This window comes from Anoplolepis gracilipes, chromosome 8 (genome assembly GCF_047496725.1).
Source record: "Anoplolepis gracilipes chromosome 8, ASM4749672v1, whole genome shotgun sequence".
Taxonomy (NCBI): Eukaryota; Metazoa; Arthropoda; class Insecta; order Hymenoptera; family Formicidae; genus Anoplolepis; species Anoplolepis gracilipes.
In genome coordinates, this window is record NC_132977.1 from 1,049,922 (window position 1) to 1,067,835 (window position 17,914).

The following is a 17,914-nucleotide window of genomic DNA, read 5'->3' on the forward strand; positions in this document are numbered from 1 at the left end:
CAATGCGGACTGATTTAGCTTTATTTAAATTTATACTGATGTCGATAGTTGAATCACGATATATCAAAATGTGTTGATAGGTAATGAAACTAATAGATTTAGATACTTACCACGTGATATATTATTATTTTCGGCTGTTATGTGAATATGCTGCAAAAAAGATAGGTTGAAATGAAACGACGTTTAATATATTTGACAGTTTCTTGTTGAATCGACGATTAATTAATACGCATATAATATCACAGACGCGAAAAGGGATCGACGCAACTGCCTCCTCATTGCTTTTTCATTTAGTTAATCTCTGGAATCACATACCGACGGAAACCCAGGTTTATTTAAGGCAATTTGTGTTAGTGAGAATTAAATTACGCGCGGACCCCCCGGAAATAGATATTCGCTATCTTGGTCCTACCTCGTCGATTGCTTCCAAACTGTCTGTCGGTTTTCGTTACTCGTTAAAATACGATCAGATTTGAAATTTTATTGGACGATCAGGATTGTTTGACACTATGGCGATGCCTTTCGTATTCCTTCTTTCTTCATCAGCTCTCGATAATCGACTGACGCGATTTACAATGAACGGTAAATCGGTTGAGAACCAAGGAAGAGAAGCATCATTGCACTAAAAGTATATTTTATTTGGAGCAATCACGAACAGCATCATGTATCACTGTCGTCCAGAACCCCTTACCACATATATCTTATACGAAAAAATATATAGTGTGCAGAAAGGTGTCATAATCATGTATAAAATGATGAAGAAATTTTAGAGAAAGTTGCTTATGCTCTACATAACACACGCATTAGCGGTAAGGGGTCAATTAATATAAAATATTACAATATTCATCGAATTGTATCTCGCGATACAATTCGAAGAAATCGAAAAAATTAGTTTTTATATAAATATAGCAAGGCTATCCCATCGCGAGGATTTCGTTAATCCCTTAGCAATATATACGTTGTTCATTACACAAATGTAATTACTGATTTTCACGTACCACACGTGTCACGGTGCAATACAGTATACATATACTTAAAAATCTAACCGTCGCCGAGAACGTCTACTAACTGAGAGCGATCTGAGCGATCTAATAGGGCAAATATAAATACGAGTAATTGAAATTAATAACGTGACTGGATCAGGCATGCGTCCTCTTTCTTTTTCTCTCTCTCTCTCTCTCTCTCTCGTTTCTATGGTTTCTCGATTTCCTTCTTTTCACCACGCTCTTCGCCAAGTCTGTTTCTTCGCTGCCTTTTTCTATCAAGATGATCATCATTCACGGTCACGTGTCGTCGCCGTTTCTTCCTCCCGTCACCCTCGGCCTAGTTGTACTTGTCGCGAGCCCTCACTGCAATCAGAGGTAAATACCGGTGAGAAGGTTTTGTGGATGGTGAATCCACAGAGATCGCGCGTGATGTTGAAACACGCGCTGGATGTGGCAATAGGAATCCGCGCAGCGCCGCGCCGCGTCGCGGCGGCTGTTGCTGCTGCGCTGTCAGAGCAGATACTTACTTTCCATGTAGAGGATCCCGGCAAGCAGACCGACCATGAACAGAAAGCTCATAGTGCACACGAGCACGGTAAGCTGATTTCGCGCGCACCAAGACTTCCTGTAGACGGTGGTCGGTCTGCCGAGACCGTTCACGACCGTAAAATGGGTGCTGCTGGCTACCGAGGCGGTGTCGATCTGCTTTGGTGCTGTCACCGTGGGTGGATGTATGGCGGCGAGATTTGCCAGATTCGCGGCTGTGAGTAGCAACGTTCCAGACGCGGCGCTCTGTAAGCAATTTCGAAAGATTCGATTATTTTGACAAATCTCATAACCCCTCTTATTTCTTATATACGTATAATATGGGCTTGTCATTTTGATTTAAATTTTTAATGTATAATTTTAGTGCATAAATTATTCGTAAAATTTTATCGTAAACATCCATCAAACGATACAAGTCTGATAAAGTAAAGTAGCTCTTTGAGATTTGCATTAGAATCTTTCGGTCTTTCAAGTTAGTTTAAAATCGGATTTTAATTTTAATTTAAAATTAAGAAAAGTTGGGCAACTGCTTTAATATCCTTGTCGAGTAAAAAAAAGGCGAAATTTACGTGTGTACTGGCGGTGGATCCTTGAGACGACGTCGACCCTCTCGAGGGGGAGTTTGGATGCAAGTGATGAGCCCAGCTTCCATTTTCACTGTCCCTCTCGCTTCGCCCGACCAAGGACGGCCTTGGGATGTGCCAGGAAAGCGGACTGGCAGCAGCTACCGTCGTTGTTGTCGCCACCGCCCTCGTCTCGATCTGAAACAGACGTAAATCGACGTGAAGCTTTGATTGCATAAGCGATAATATCATGCCGATTGCCTCTACTCTTTCGACCACATGTCCCTCATTTACGATCGCGTGTCGTTTATCTGTCATCAGAAAACATTATACATAGCTACGAGCGATAACGTATAAAACGTGTATTTAAATGGAAAGCTTTTAAGGCGATGATAAAATTGAAACAATTCGCGGAAATTGTTTTATTATACTCATAATTACATGTATCTACTTACTCTGGTTCGAAGGAACATTAATCTATTATGAGATTATATCTGATAATTCTTAACGACTGAAATTATTTTTGATCTGATTTCTACGTATTTTTCGCTATAGATATATGTTTATTATTATTTTTTTTCAGTTTATCATTCGGATACTATAATTTATTAGTTTAAAAATACTATTATAATTGATTATATGATGCACATTTACTTAGTTTTTCATGTTTGATTGATATTGGAAATGATATTAAAAATTGACAAGAGTGAAAGCGCTTAATGCACATCAATGTGTAGTAATGCGTCAATAGAATTTACTGATAGATGTTTTAACACATGCCGCTATTTACTGTTGCAATCAAACAGGCAATCACATTTGCAAACATTATTTAAATTCTTATGTTCTTTAAAGTCTTTAAAAATATTAAAACATAATCAATTTGGAGTTTTATATTGCGTTTAATTATATACATATTTCACCAACCACTCGAAAGCAATCGCCCGGAATAGCCAATATATTTATTTATTAATTAAAATGTGTGAAAGAGAAAGAGAGAGAGAGAGAGAGAGAGAGAGAGAGAGAGAGAAAAAGATAAAGTATATGTCACTTTTACGATGCCATTTCTCTATCGTATAGATTTCACCACGCTTAAGATTGAGCCTCATTTAAAAATCCGTCGTATATTTTTACCGAACGGGGACCTAAAGCACGTAGTATCAAAGCAAGACAGAAGATATCGCAAAAGCACGCATCTTCTGCTCCCACTCTTTCTTCCTGCGAGAGGAAGATTGACGAGAATTTCGGCGTCTCCCGGGGGCGTGGAGCACCTCGACATTCCGGTTTGATCGTTGCACAACGCTCGTTGCGCTCTCGAATTCTGTGCCGCGCGTCAAGTCCGTCGCCGTTGTTTTTGCGCCGTTCTCAGCATTTGCGCTGAAGCGACGAAGGCGACGAAGAACGTCGTCGACGTCGCTCTTCTCTCGCTTCCTATCTGGACCGCAGTATTTGAAGACCGTAGCCGCATTTCCGTGACTTTGCTCGGAGCGGAGACGACGTGACGCGACGTAACGCGACGCGACGCGACGCGCTATCTCGTTCGCGTATACATGCCGATTACGCCCAGTTAATTGGCAATTTTCGCACGTAAATTAAGTGCATTTCGCACCGGTGTGGCCTACCTTCTGGCGACCGGGCGTCGCCCAAGGACCGTGCCCGCCGTAAGACTGAACGAGTTTGCGCGTTCTTTTTCGTCCCCGGTGTCGGTTTTTCAAGCGCGCACTGTGTCTCGACTGGTACGACGACTCTAATGAAACGCTATGTTTCATACCTGTTATGTAGCATTCATTCTCAACCGAATAAAGAAGATTTAATTGAACCGTTCGAACCGATAACGTGCTAAGTCATATACGCGAGAAACATCGATATAAGACTTGTATATTTATTTACAGCGCCGATTATAATCCACGTGAAAAATGCTTGCCTTGTCTTTAGAAATGGTACATTATGAACTCGGTTCGAAGATCCCAAAGAAGGATATTAAATCTTCTTAACGATCTGTAACGGTTTTTTTTTTTTTCTTCTATTAAGTTTGCTTCATGCAAGCTTAATGATATTGGTTTTAATTACATACGGATTATTCCAATTTATCTCTTAAGTCATTCCTTGCTAATCGATCATACCAAATTAGGAGTACAATAACAAAAAGTACTTGAATGAGCATATGCCATTACAATATATGATTGATTTATTGCATCCGTACTTAACTCTAACAATGCACATCATCATTAATAGGGATAGAATGTAAACTCATCTGTTATGCTTGTCATTTTACATTTTTCTAGAGAAATAAATTATATATATATATATATATATATATATATATATATATATATTTTTTGTTAATTATAAAATATTTTGGAAAATATACAATATATAAAAACCGTTATATAATAAAATACACAACATAAGATTTAGATAGACATCGACATTTCACGAAACATTATACATGTATACATGTATCTGTGATGTGCAAAGAGAACGTTCACGAAAACATTGAACGAAACGGGAGTTTCGTGACGAAATCGGACCCGAAGTCACGACGGTGACAGGTATATTTCATCGCGAGTCGATATCTTGAAAAAAAAATCTTTGGTCGTACACGAGAGCGAAAGATGGAAAAGTCGCGAATAGTCGGGTAAAAAAGGAGAGAAAAAGAAAGAGAAGGGCGATGCTTAAGGTGTGAGGAGTCGTTAGGAATTTTTGTAGAACTCAATATACCGGTCAACCTCGAAGCGCCGCACCTGTGCCGGGTCTACGTAACGTGATATCCTGAAACGGATTTTGAATTCGTATGTGTAAAGCTTACGTTCAAATGATATGCAATTTTTATTATTTAAAAGTTTTCAAGTAATATGTTACGCCTATTTGATCAAATTTATTATCGAAAATACAGTGACATAAGTGAGATTACAATCTCTATTTAAGACATATCAAATGTTATTCTCATATTCTTGAAAGGTAAATTTAACGTGACAAATAATTACGTTATAAAGAGAATCTTTTGATTTCAAAAAAAAAATAAAAAAATAAAAATAATTTTGTTTTATTCTTATATCAAATGTCAAGTGCGATAGAGGGATCGGATTTATCATTAATATACGTAGTTATAAATATATGAAAAGAACATCGCATAAAGTAACATTTACGTTCCTTTTCATTGGTGGTCGACGAAAAGAATAATATCGCGCGTACAGAGAAATTTTGCTCGGAATGTCCTTGGTGTCTGTATGATTAAAGTACAGCATTAAGTTTGATATCAGTTCATATATCCGGACATTATAAAAATGTACGCTCAATCCGCTTATATCCCATTAATTGTTCATTAATTGCATTGCCAGTATTTTAAAACAACTCTATTCCTCATTTTTGCCATATCCCAGATAATTGCATTGTCATCATACGTTATTGCTCCCAATCTTGCAGTGATGAAATAAATATACTCTTTCAGTAGAAACGGATTTTTTTCTATAAATGCAGCGAACCTGAATATAATTATCGATAAAGTATTCGTGTAGTATTCGGAGCGAGGCTATTAAAAAAAAATTCCTATTTTTTTTTATCAAGATTATTACGTCGCATTAAACGGGAGCGCATAATTACGGAATAAATGTCAAACGCCGTAAAATCGCTTGCGCGATATTAAATGGTTAATAGTGTGGTTAACGTCGATGCCGCACATGGCACCGTCGTAATCATCATTATTGTCCACTTCTAATGTAAACGTTCTCATTAAAAGGCACTGTGTATTCGCCATTAACGAAGATCCCTGCCATCACATTCTGCGATCGCAGAACGATAGTGTTCGTAATGAATGTCACGCTTTTTCTATTCATTGTTTATGGATCTATGAATAATCCATTGACGTTTCGCCAAGTGTGTGTACCGTTATCTCTCTTTTAGTTCGTTTCTTACGATATCTTCGATACCATAAACGACATTAGTCGGCTCACGCGACTTCAAAATTATATCGTATTTTCTTCCTGTATTATATAAGGGTTTGTAGGAAGCCAGCAATGTATAGATGGAATTTATCACCGCAGGGCACAAGCTTGACTCATTAAGCGACCGTATGTTTGCACAGTTACAGACAAAATATTCGAAGACTCGCGCGAGCGCGTTTACGTCAATCTACACCTAAGGGCATATTTTCTGATTATCGATAGCTCCCTATAGTCTATTTCGCTCATCAGCGAACGAATGTCACCTCGCCGGATGCGTGAACGCTAATGAGCGTAAAAAGATATATGTTACAAGGTAGCGATAACAGACTTCGTCGTACGACCTTGTACATCTTTAGACGGATTATTTTACACTTACGCATCGATAGCTTCAATCCATATCAATCTCGAATCAATTCGATCAAATTCGCGGAAGCGATAAACGATTGCGAATAACTATTTATGAGAATGTAAATTTTACTGGCATAATTATCGGCTATAGCTGTGCATGCAAGCAAAAATATATTTACGCGTCGATAATTAAGCCAGTAAAACTTACGTCCTCATAAAACGCGCTTAGTATTTCACGTTTGAAAACCAACGAGGCAAGTCTCGTAATCAAATCAGCTGTACTTTCCAATACGAAAGGAGAAATAAATTATGGGATCTTTTTAAAGAAAATATATATTACAAAAAATTGATGATAAATTTCTTTTAAAACAAGATTGGGACACAGAGAATTAAGTCTTTTTCAATGACAAGTTTTTTTCATGATGACATACAATATCATTTTTCAATAAAATCTTTATAATATAAAAGTCTATTTTTTAAATATATTTTTTATTCTATTGGTAATACTTTTATTTATATGATATGTGAATATTTATAAGATTAATATTTATAAGATTAAAATTGTAACTCTATAAATTAACACATACTCCATTCCATTATACTTGCTGCGAACTTTGTCAAGTATGAGTGAAAGGTTATCAGCACGGTCAGTTCCGTTCTTTGCAGTTACTACCTTTCTTTCAAACGTTATTCAAGGATATATTTAATAGTGAGTAAGATATTTTATCGCAATTCTCTCTACTATCCTGCTGTTTGTGTCTGTTAAGTTAATGTCTTCGTTAGATTGTCGTCAATTAATAATCAAGATATCATTAGGTCTAGGTCTGCTTAATGCGAATTCAGTAAAATCCGCTTGACCTTAATGTTTTTATTTATTTCATTCTTTCAGAATTATCTAAACCTTGTTTGAATGATTGAGAGATATATGATATATCTTTATAGAGTAATTACTTTGTTTAAAACAATATCATATAAATAAATTATGGACCAGTTAAAGAAATTTTATGGTTTTGGAATTGAAAAAACAAACTCAACAGATATTTAATGTTTTACGGCGATTGTAACTTTTCGAGGCATACTTTGGTGACGAGTGCTCTTTAATATCTTTTGCGCAATTTATCGTATATTTTGCAACAGTGCTACATCACTTCGAGAATCACGATTTACGATCGCTGCTAAGGAAAACAAATTTACAAATATCTATAATTTGAAATGCATCGATTGAGAGATTATCGCGCGCGCTTTGAGTCCTTGGATGTTCGACGTACTTTATAGCACGTTCGCGAACTAGTAAAGACACACGGACGTGTTACGTACACGATTATGAAACGGATCTGCGATTACGAGGGAAGCAATTATTGTTGTATTTCATGTCTAAGAAACGCTGAGAACGCGAGATAAATTGAGTTGAGAATTTCCCTCGAGATATGGTTATGGCTATTAATGGTTAATAATTTATTAACTTTCATCTCTCCCCTTTTACCAGCGAGAAATTGTATTTGAATTGTATTTGCAATGAAACAGAGATATACACTAGATGAAAAACAATGAGAGACAACAACAAATTTTCAATAAATTAAGTTTAAAATACATGATTAATAAATGAAATAAATGATTCTATATCTTTTGTGATTATTTATAGTAACGATAATTTTATTCATAATTGAAGTCAAAACATATAGCATTTAAAAAAACTGCCATTCAATTTTAAGATTAAAAAAATTGCTGATTTTTTTATATTTAAAAATTGCTGACATACTTCTTCATTCATAATTGTGTGTAATTGATTTTTCTTTTGTTTATAATTGCATCATTTATTTATAAATTACAAACTTTAATAATAAAGGAAAATCAATTACAAAATTTAATAATAAATTTATAATAAAAGTTGTATATATTCACAACTGATGAAAAACAGTGTAATTATAAACCAAAGAAAAACCATTATAATTCTACAAATCCAGGCAATGATATCAATAATTTTGTGCACATGCTATAAAATACTTACATCTTTTGTAATCAAGATATCAAAGATTTGTTTTTTCTTAAAATCAGTTTAATCAGGATTGTCATTTCTTTAAAATATTATATTTTTTATGGCTTTACAGATGAAATTATTGTTACTAAATATAGCTACAAAAATAATTATCATTTTCTGTGTGTGAGTGAACTTATTAGTTTACTAAAAGTAGGATTCAAAGTTTATGAAAATTAAGAACAAAGCTTTATTTTTGTCTTACAATTGTCGTATATTATTAGGTGGAATCACGCATTTATTGTAAAATTTGATTAAATAATTGAGAGTAAAATGTTATTTGATTATAACACTATTTTTCGTACGCTTTGAAAATTTAGCATGAATTTTAAAAACTAACTGCTAATTGATATATATCAATATATTACTTCTTATCTCTTTATTAACGTGTACGATCAGTTGGAAATATAATTTAATGCGGCAATTTCACGCATTATGTTTTTCAGTTGAGTATCAATCAAGTGCTGTCAATATCTTGTCTCGTATCCCTCTTGATAATTTATTAATTGTTTTATACTGTTAGCAAGATCGCACAATCTCATTCTCGAGGACGTGTATCGCCAAAGAAAAGTATGATGTAAATCGATTTTGCCTACCTGTCTTTATCGCCTTCCTTTTTCCGCGTTTCATATCTCGGATAGTCGACCCCGAGGTCGACCTGATTGCCAATTAGTAGATACCAGATCAATTTGCGAGAAAAAAGGCCATTACGGCACGCCAGAGTATGTAAAGGTTGAGTGATGACTCCAAATGAGAAGTATGTGCCGAGTCCTTATTGATAATTATTCGCTTATTATTATCAACGCCTTTTTTCTGCTCTGATTCTTTAATCATGCGACAGTTATTATCAATTCAGAATATGATTGTTAAGGTTGCAAACTGATTTAGGTTAGACAAATCCGAATACAATTCTGTAATTATTTCCTCAAATGTTTATACAATCAGTAAAAAAAAAAATATATAAATGTATATATACATATTACGTACATATGAGGGAATATAACTTGAGAAAATACTAATTCTCTCGAAAGGCTCGAGAGATAGTTAAGTGTTTAACATAAGCGATTGTTATGGAAAGATGAAAGTCGTTGCGTTACACAGACGCGATGGTCCGAGTTAACGTTCGACAAGCGTTCGAAGAGTAGGAAGAAAATCATTTCCTGAAGCGAATGGTGGTGCGTATTCGAGTTGACCGCGCGCAAACCATACGGCATATAGACTCGAGAGAGTTTTCACCGTTCTGTTCTTCCTGTCATAATTCATTTTCGCAAAGCGGACGTCCATCACAGTAATTTTACTACTGTGACGACGTGGAGACGTAAGAATTACACGACTTCCTATACAATGATTCAACAATAAAGAACGTTGTATCATTTTCTAACGTTATACGCAATGTTATACGTAGAGAATTAGTGGAATCTGCGTAAATTACGCATCTTGGGAGATCAATTACAATTGTATAATTTAAATAATTTAACATGGTATATATATCTACAAAAATATTTCTACAATAAATTTTTTTTTTTTTTTAATTTTTTGTAACTATATTGAATGATATGCATAATAAACTATATTTTTATATAGCTATGAGTAGGTATTCAAAATTCATATTCTTGTTCTTTGTATTTCAGTAGTTACATACATCACACATTCGTATTACATGTATATTATACATTTTGTAGGTACTTATAATTTAATTAAGCCTAGCCATTGCCATTTAGCGTAGACTAAATATCCATCTCAAATTTTTTTTTGTTCCTGCTGACATTGCAAAGAGCTGGTCGTTTATCTTCGTTAGTCTCCGCTTAGGCCTTCGGCATGGCCCGTGGCGATTTGTCAAACGTAAATAGTGGTTTAGCACGCGATAGAAGTTAATTTCGCACCGTAAGTCTGATGCCCATAATTCACAACATCCTCGACACCTTTACGGGTGTCCTCAGATAATTTCACGAATTTTGCAATTTTTCGATATCCATTCGTCCTTGATGCGAATAAACGAGCGGAAAGAGAGCAGCTAATCAATTACGAGCTCTATTTCTTTCTTTTCACATAAACAGTTGTAACGCAATGCAAATAACTTTTGTGCGGCCGTGTGAATGACGTTGACAAATCTCAGCAAACTTTCTTTTTCCGTAATCTAACCACAGAAATTCGACAGGTGACATCAGATGTATTTATCTGCGAGTGGTATTCAATACTGCCCGCCCACCTTCCACTTCTTATACTTTCGACCACTTTCTTTCTTTGCCCAATTTTTCGTCAAATTTCATCGTTTATAGTAATCAATAATGACCTAGGTAAGATATTTAAAGTATTTATATTATTATGTAAGCATGTAAGTTTAGATGGCTGATCGGTAATTTCGGATCTTCTTCGATCGTTAGGCTGATGTTACATTCAAAAATTTCAATACAAGCAATTCTAACGAGTTATTTATAAGTGCACAAGGATTGCTATCGAAAATAAATTGGACATCGATATGACTGTTTTTTTTTCTTCCACGTGAGATTTAACACACAATAATCGAATTAAATATGAAATAGAAAATGTTGTAAAAATGTACATATGCGTATAATTTTCCACGCGCGACAAAGTTATTTATTATTAAAATTAGCTGCCCAAGAAGATACAAAAAAAGTCGGGGAACGAAATAAACAGAAAAAAGCACTTTAATAATTGTAACTATCGTGTCACGATTTTTATCACTGTAAATGTCACAAGTATATAAATTCGAAATCTGTTCTCGACTAATTATCGGTTTGAACCTTCTAGGTCGTCGTGAGTTTTCTGACCGACCAGATCGATTTGCATTTACAATGTAAATAAAGAGAACTCTCGACAGGACGGCGCTCCGTAAATTGCGAAATCGCCGATTGCGTTCCATTCGCATGCCAAAGAACACTAAAGTCGATCTTCCTCTTGCCCCTCATTTCTCCTCGTCAGCCTCGATACGAGTCTAATAACTGAGATTGCCGAATTCGATCGTCAATCGTTCTCGAAATCGATCGATCGTGTCATAATCTTTATTTCTCAGGAGTCGGTCTTTTGTAGAGACTGCTTGTTATAATTTCAATTAGCGCACAGTCGGTTATTTAGTAAAACGATAAACATTTTGAAAAGTAGTATAGAAGAAAATGTCTTGTTTGATGTCGAAACTTGTGATTCTGTTTGATTCGTGTTTGCAAGAATCAAAGGTCTCGGCAAAGATGTTAATTACAAGGCAAATGTTGCAAAATATACATTGCGCTTAATGTAAATCAGATACTTCTCTCATAGTAGAGTTTCGGTTTTTTTTCCATATTAAGATTTTCGAGATGTGATTGTGAGTCTCGAAGTTTATTTCGAAGAGACGATACAAACGTGCGGAAGAAAGTTTGGTATACATCTTTGTGATCACGCAACCTAACAAAATGTTTTCTTAAGGTATTTGACAGCCTGCGGTTACATAAATGCAATGTAAACGCGTGTAACATTTAGCTTTTTGATGTAATAACATCACTTAGTCATCATTTTTGACTCCTTCTATTGAATACGTGATACGTACTGCCTTGACGTACTCTACCGCCTATCGAAATCGGTTCTCAAAATCGTGTCGAGTGACAGCTGGCATGCAACTTGAACGGATCGCAAGTTATAAATAAAAGCTTTTAGTCTTGAGATACAAAGTAATTTATATTATGTAAGTTTAAATTATATAAGTAATATATACAAATATGATACATACACGTGTGTGTGTATATGTGATTACAGATATTGAATCGATGGTTTTTACGATTTTAGGATATATTATAGAATATATATTCGTAAATATATTTACACTATTTATTAGAATTATATTGCATACGTCAGACTTTATTGAGAAATAACTTTTTGTGTATATGTATATTCTCTTATCAAGTTTGTCATGTTGCCTGTAAGTCAAAAGAAACCATTTGAAGCAGTTATCAGAATACAATTATTATCCAGCACGTAAATTCAATTGAGAATATAATCAAAGTGTCTTATTATAATTTTTAAAATTTAATGCGTAACTTTTAATTTGTAATGTAAATTTAACGACAGACTGTAAATATATATCTTTTTATTAAGATTTTTCTGCTTAAAGCAGGACTTTGCTAATAATATTGATACATTCTATTTCTCAATCTTTGACGAGATGTTCTAAATTTCAAGTGTCTCATAATTATAACAAATACAACTTCCCACATTTTTGCGTAAAATAAATAAAATAGAATAAAATGCAAAATAACCAGCTGAGCTATCAGTTTGTGCAGTTTCGTTGCACGTAGATAAAAAATTATTTGTTCCACCGAAAAATCTTGTTCTTCAGTGAACTCACGTTCCAGAATGGATTGCATCCGAGGCTTACATAAATCCAATTTGTAACCTGCCGTGTAGCGATTTTTTTTTTTTTTTATTGTCACGTGGAACAAACGCGACGCGCAATTATACACCGTTCCACGCAAATAATGATCGACGACGGAAGAGAACACCTTTGCATTAATAACAAAATCGAATTTCGGTCGAGAGGGTTAGTAAACAGAATTTGTTTTCTCTTTCATTCTCGCAGACGGATGTTAATGTTGTGTGACTTCCCCAGTTGGCATGTTGCAATCATCAGTCGAATAATTCTGTTGCAAGATGCATGAGCGGGATCCGACTGCGAGGTAAAGTCATCGTGCGTTAGACACGAACGTGTGGAAAGTGAAATTCTCGAATCATCGCATCGATCACATTCTCCATAAGGCTAATCGTAGTCTATGATCTATGTCTTTTCCGGAGAGAGATTCATGAATACCAAACAATTCATACAAACCTGATTATAGAATACATACTAAAATAATTCATAGACTATATAAAATCCGAATATTAAATTTTTTCTACAGAAAGTATTTTTATCATTTTGCTTCATCTAATTAATCTCTAAATGATTTAATTCTGGCAATAAACAATTTTTGTGCGGTAGCAAAATTTAATTATTTGGTAAAAGTGTTAGTTGTTTTCGTTTTTGACGTTTGTGCGCAAAGTTGTTTTTAACATGTTAAAGTGTCAAAGGAAGCGATCATTTCTGACACGTCGTTGTAGTTTGCGTGCTAAAATGATCGATCTGGTCTGTATGTTACTAATTTTGCATACACGGCTAATTCGTACCGTACGCAGAATACTTATTCGTGCACCGAAGCGAGAAAAACCATTATGTTTCCATTCATTTGATACAAACGACATGTCATGACAGCTATTTTTCGTCATGAGTCTGCTCGTTCTTTTTCTCACAGTGACGTTAAGAATCAGAGTTAACGTTTAACTTCCAGTACTTTGCAGCCACTTTTGCACCTCCTTTGAGGTGTGCCGTGAAGCAAAAAGGAATGAGATTATACCTTGCATGACTAGTCGTTCGGCAAATGACACTCGTTTTATGCATGCATTCCATCCGACATATCTCCCGAAGGTCTGGGGCGTATAATAAAATTGAGCAGGGAATTAAAAATTTTTATACGCGTTATATATTGCATTTCATCGTAGAAAAAAATTTAACTTTCCTTACGGTAAAAGACAATAGCGCGAGCAGGCTTTTAGGTAGTTATTGTGTTGTCATTTAAATGCTAGATATCACAATCTTCTAATCTAACTAAGTGATGTATTTTTTTTCGAGTGATGTTGTAGATTGTTATAAGATATCATTGCGACATAGGTGTAGGTATGCTTGTTAAGACTTGTTAAGATCGTTATTTATTATCCTAAGATAACATTTTGTTTATTCATTAAAGGTTTGCAATTTTAAAATATTTAGCGCGATGTTTGCGCAAATCATCACGATGTAGAAAACGGGCAAAATTATAAATCATTGAACTCTACGATTAATTTTTGATCTTCGTTGTACGGTAAAAGTCAAATGTGGAACGAGATGGCTAGTTAAGTTATAAATTCAGATTAAAAAAAAAAAAACATTAATTAAAACATTAAATCCAGAGGATTTTATTCCGAAAAATTTATGAACAGTTGGTCAAATTGTTGAAATGTCACAATTTTATTTCTCCTCGCTGGATCCGAAAAATTCTGTCCGATATAAAATAGATAATAAAAAAGTAATAAAATCTAATCGAAAACCTTGAAACGACATAAGGGGGGGGGGGGCACGTTATAAAATTTTCGTAAGACATGAACATTTTCCTCGATCGTAAATTACGATTTCTATGGACAGGAATTTACGTCAGACGAAACAAGATTCGTCAGGATAGCGTTTTGCGGTGCTACATCTCCCGCGTGCCTCATCCGCACGCGCGTAATCTCACAAGTAAAGTCGTAAACATTAAAATGACGAGAATTATAGAACTTGCGCATAAGAAGATTAATGGCTCGCAGGTGGTTGTTCACCGCCTTGTTAAGATCTCTCGTGCAGCTCGTGCGACGGTGGAAGTACGTAGATTGTTCTCTTGCGACAGCCCTGCACCCGCAAACTGCACTTCATTCTTTCGACCTTAACGTCGAATCTGTTATGAAGCTAATGCACGAGCGCTCGTAAACTACAAACGAGGCTCAGAATTAAATCAGTAATTGAAAGAAATGCTCGGTTGCTTTACGTTACGGAAGAGCGAGAGAGAGCGAGAGAGAGCGAGAGAGAGAGAGAGAAATAAGAGAATTTTATTTACGTTTCGAATCTTAATTAGAATTTTTTAAGAAACGTTGTGTTTTGCATTTTTATGATATTAATATACGAAGTTGATCTCGCTCGCTCGATCGCTTCGAGCGAAAGTTTAAAAGTTTATCGGCGACATATAAGTGAAACTGAATCTTTTACCATAAATAAATCAACGCCTCGTGTGTTTTCGCTAATATTGCACAGACTTTGGTAAAAGTCGCGTCATTAAGCACGCGACGTTATTGTAATTATCTCCCGCTTATTTAAGCACAAATTTGGCGTCGTAAGAATGAAGAAACAAGTCGACCCGCTTGGTTACCGTTTTTAGTTACGGAACACCGCGTACCGCAGTCTGTCGAACGTGAAATGAAACCGAAAGATATCTGCAGCGCGAAAATGATATCACTATACAACTAAGCGGCTTGGCGAAACCGGAATAGTCAGTATAAGCGTGCGTACAGGGTGTTCTAAAAGTCGCGACTTAAATTTAACGATAGAGCGAGTCTGTGGTAAATCTTGATTTTTTTTTTCTTTTCTCAACCGAGATTTCGAAATAACTTCCGTATCGGAGAAATTATGCGTGACGCGCTATTGTTAAACTACATCTTCCTTTAAACGTGAATAAAGCATTTTTTGTCTCAGGGATTTCTTCCCACGGATAGTAATTACTACATAGTTGACGTAAAATATCAGCGTAGCTCGCAAGCGGATTCGAGAGAAGATTTTTTATTTGCCACATTATTTTTCATAATTGTTCTAGACGCGGAATGCATATTTATGGAAACAATATTGTTCTTCGTTTCTCAACTGATAACGAAGTTGTAGTAAAACACCGTTTTTGCATTACATAAAACTTGAACGGGTGTCAGACTTATTAAGTATTCTCGGTGAACGGTATTATGGTATATAGTAATACACGTTGCCCGTGAACCTAATGCATTCGCCTTTTACCAGAATACCTCGATTATATTAAGACCGCATCGCGCCTGTTAAGGCTCGTGTGTTGAACTTGTTACTCGCTCGATTACGGCACGACCATGGTTTTGAATAAAAGATACAGCTCGAGCTCTCTGAACTCTTGCCGCTATAAATCATCCGGACAGATACTGTGTGACTAAAATAGATCTAACGTTGACAGGAGCGCTTTTCGTATTTCTACCAAGCGGAAGTTGTTCGTAATGAATAGAAGATTGATCGAATGATCGACTTTACTACGTGTTCCAATATCTATTTTACGACGAAAAAAAGTCATCGATATACACAGGCATAATTAATGAATAAATTAGTTTTCACTTTAACATTCGAGCTATTCATAGTAAGCGAGCTCGACTCATTAGCTCGTTAGCTCGCTCCGATCGTTTCACCGGATTTCAACGCGATTCTCAATTACGTTCGCGGTTCCCTTTGTGCCGCGACGCGTTTCCCGCCAAACCAAGAGATATTCGTCGCGCAACCGTGAAAGTGCCTCCGGGTTCCGCGAGGTTGAATCTCCGATGAGGGAGGGGAGAAGATCGAAACGTGGATGCGCAGCAGCTGTCTGTTTAGCGGAAGAAACGATAAAATAGAAAGCCACTGACAAAATAACGAGGGGGGATACGCGCGATTTCCGCGTGATGCCGTCAACTATCTCTTTTACACCCTCCCACCGATATCTCGTTATTACATCGCTCGATTATTCAAATCGAGACTGTCGCGTAACGAACTTACGTTTCTAACGAAATCCTCGCGGTCGTCGTTGGAAGCCTCCTCCACGTTGATACGAATTGCCGACATGCTATGGGGCGTCGATCCTTCGCGAAATTGTTCCGGTAGAACACTCTCTCCTAGATTGTCGCTGAATACCGATGATACTTGTTGAATTTTCATTGGATATTATCCGGGAAATTGTTCTTCCTTAATGAGATCACCACTCCTTGTCGCGACGGCTGGTGATCTCCTTCCGGTCTATATTAATTCACGAATTCCACAAGAAACCCACTATCGGTCACCCTCGTAAAACGAATCGCGATCGATCGATATCTCGTTCGGATGCTCCGTGCGCGACTATCGGCGTCTGATTCGAAATTCTCCTTTCGATATATTTAGGAGGGAGAGATCGGTGCCAAGCGCGTATCCTAGGATATATCGTGTTCTCCAAGATTAGAATCGAGTCCGAGCTCACCGTCCTTTCTTTCCCTTCGAAGCAGGACAGTGCCTCGTCGATCTTATCAACTTATCTCCCTTTAATCTCCCTTTGGATATACGCGTTGGATATCACCAACTCGCTTTCGATTCTCTCGCGAAAATCCTGCACGGAATCACCACCGAGGGATGACCAGCGATCCGCTGGTCAGTATCGCATGAGTGTACGCGCGCGTGTACGCGCGTTTCGCATCTGCGTGCGCGTGTACGCGCCTGTTAAATTTAATACGAGTACCGCACGCCGAATACCGTGATCGTCTCTCTCGCACGCGTGCGACTAGAGCCGTCGCCGCATCTGGCCTTTGGACTGGCTGGTACCAGTCCACCAGATCGGTTTTATACCTTCGTATCTCCCACTCTCGCGAGCGCGCTCGTGCTCGCTCTACTCGCTGCTCGCTGCTCGCTGCTCGCTCCCTCGTTCGTTCGCTCCATGGCACGTCGATTCTGCATACGGGCAGTTCCACCACGGTCGAGAGAATCGATTTTTTTTTTTTTTTTTTTTTTTTCCTCTCCGGACATACGTGGCACGCACAAACACACGCGGCGCACACACCAAGGCGTTGTGCCTTTTCCTCGCGAGGGGACATATGCTCGGCGGGTGTTCGCTGCAGACGCAAGGACGAACGAGAGAGGTCGGGGGAAGGGACTACCCGTCCGCGCCCTAAGTCGATCCG

The 17,914-nt window shown here is 36.9% G+C and overlaps 2 protein-coding genes across 3 annotated transcripts in view; one reads left to right on the forward strand and one right to left on the reverse strand.

Annotated features, from left to right (window-relative positions):
• The window catches only part of Nudc (nuclear distribution C, dynein complex regulator), a 78,171-nt gene that overhangs the window by 1,149 nt on the left and 59,108 nt on the right, over nucleotides 1-17,914 (forward strand). The gene's annotated exons all lie outside the window — the stretch shown is intronic.
• On the reverse strand, nucleotides 183-17,553 carry LOC140669005 (uncharacterized). The gene is made up of 4 exons (XM_072898418.1): nucleotides 16,767-17,553; nucleotides 2,102-2,293; nucleotides 1,514-1,778; nucleotides 183-1,349 (listed from the first exon to the last, which is right to left on the reverse strand). Exons 1-4 carry the CDS (start codon nucleotides 16,923-16,925, stop codon nucleotides 1,324-1,326), a joined length of 642 nt encoding a protein of 213 aa, XP_072754519.1. The 5' UTR covers nucleotides 16,926-17,553; the 3' UTR covers nucleotides 183-1,323.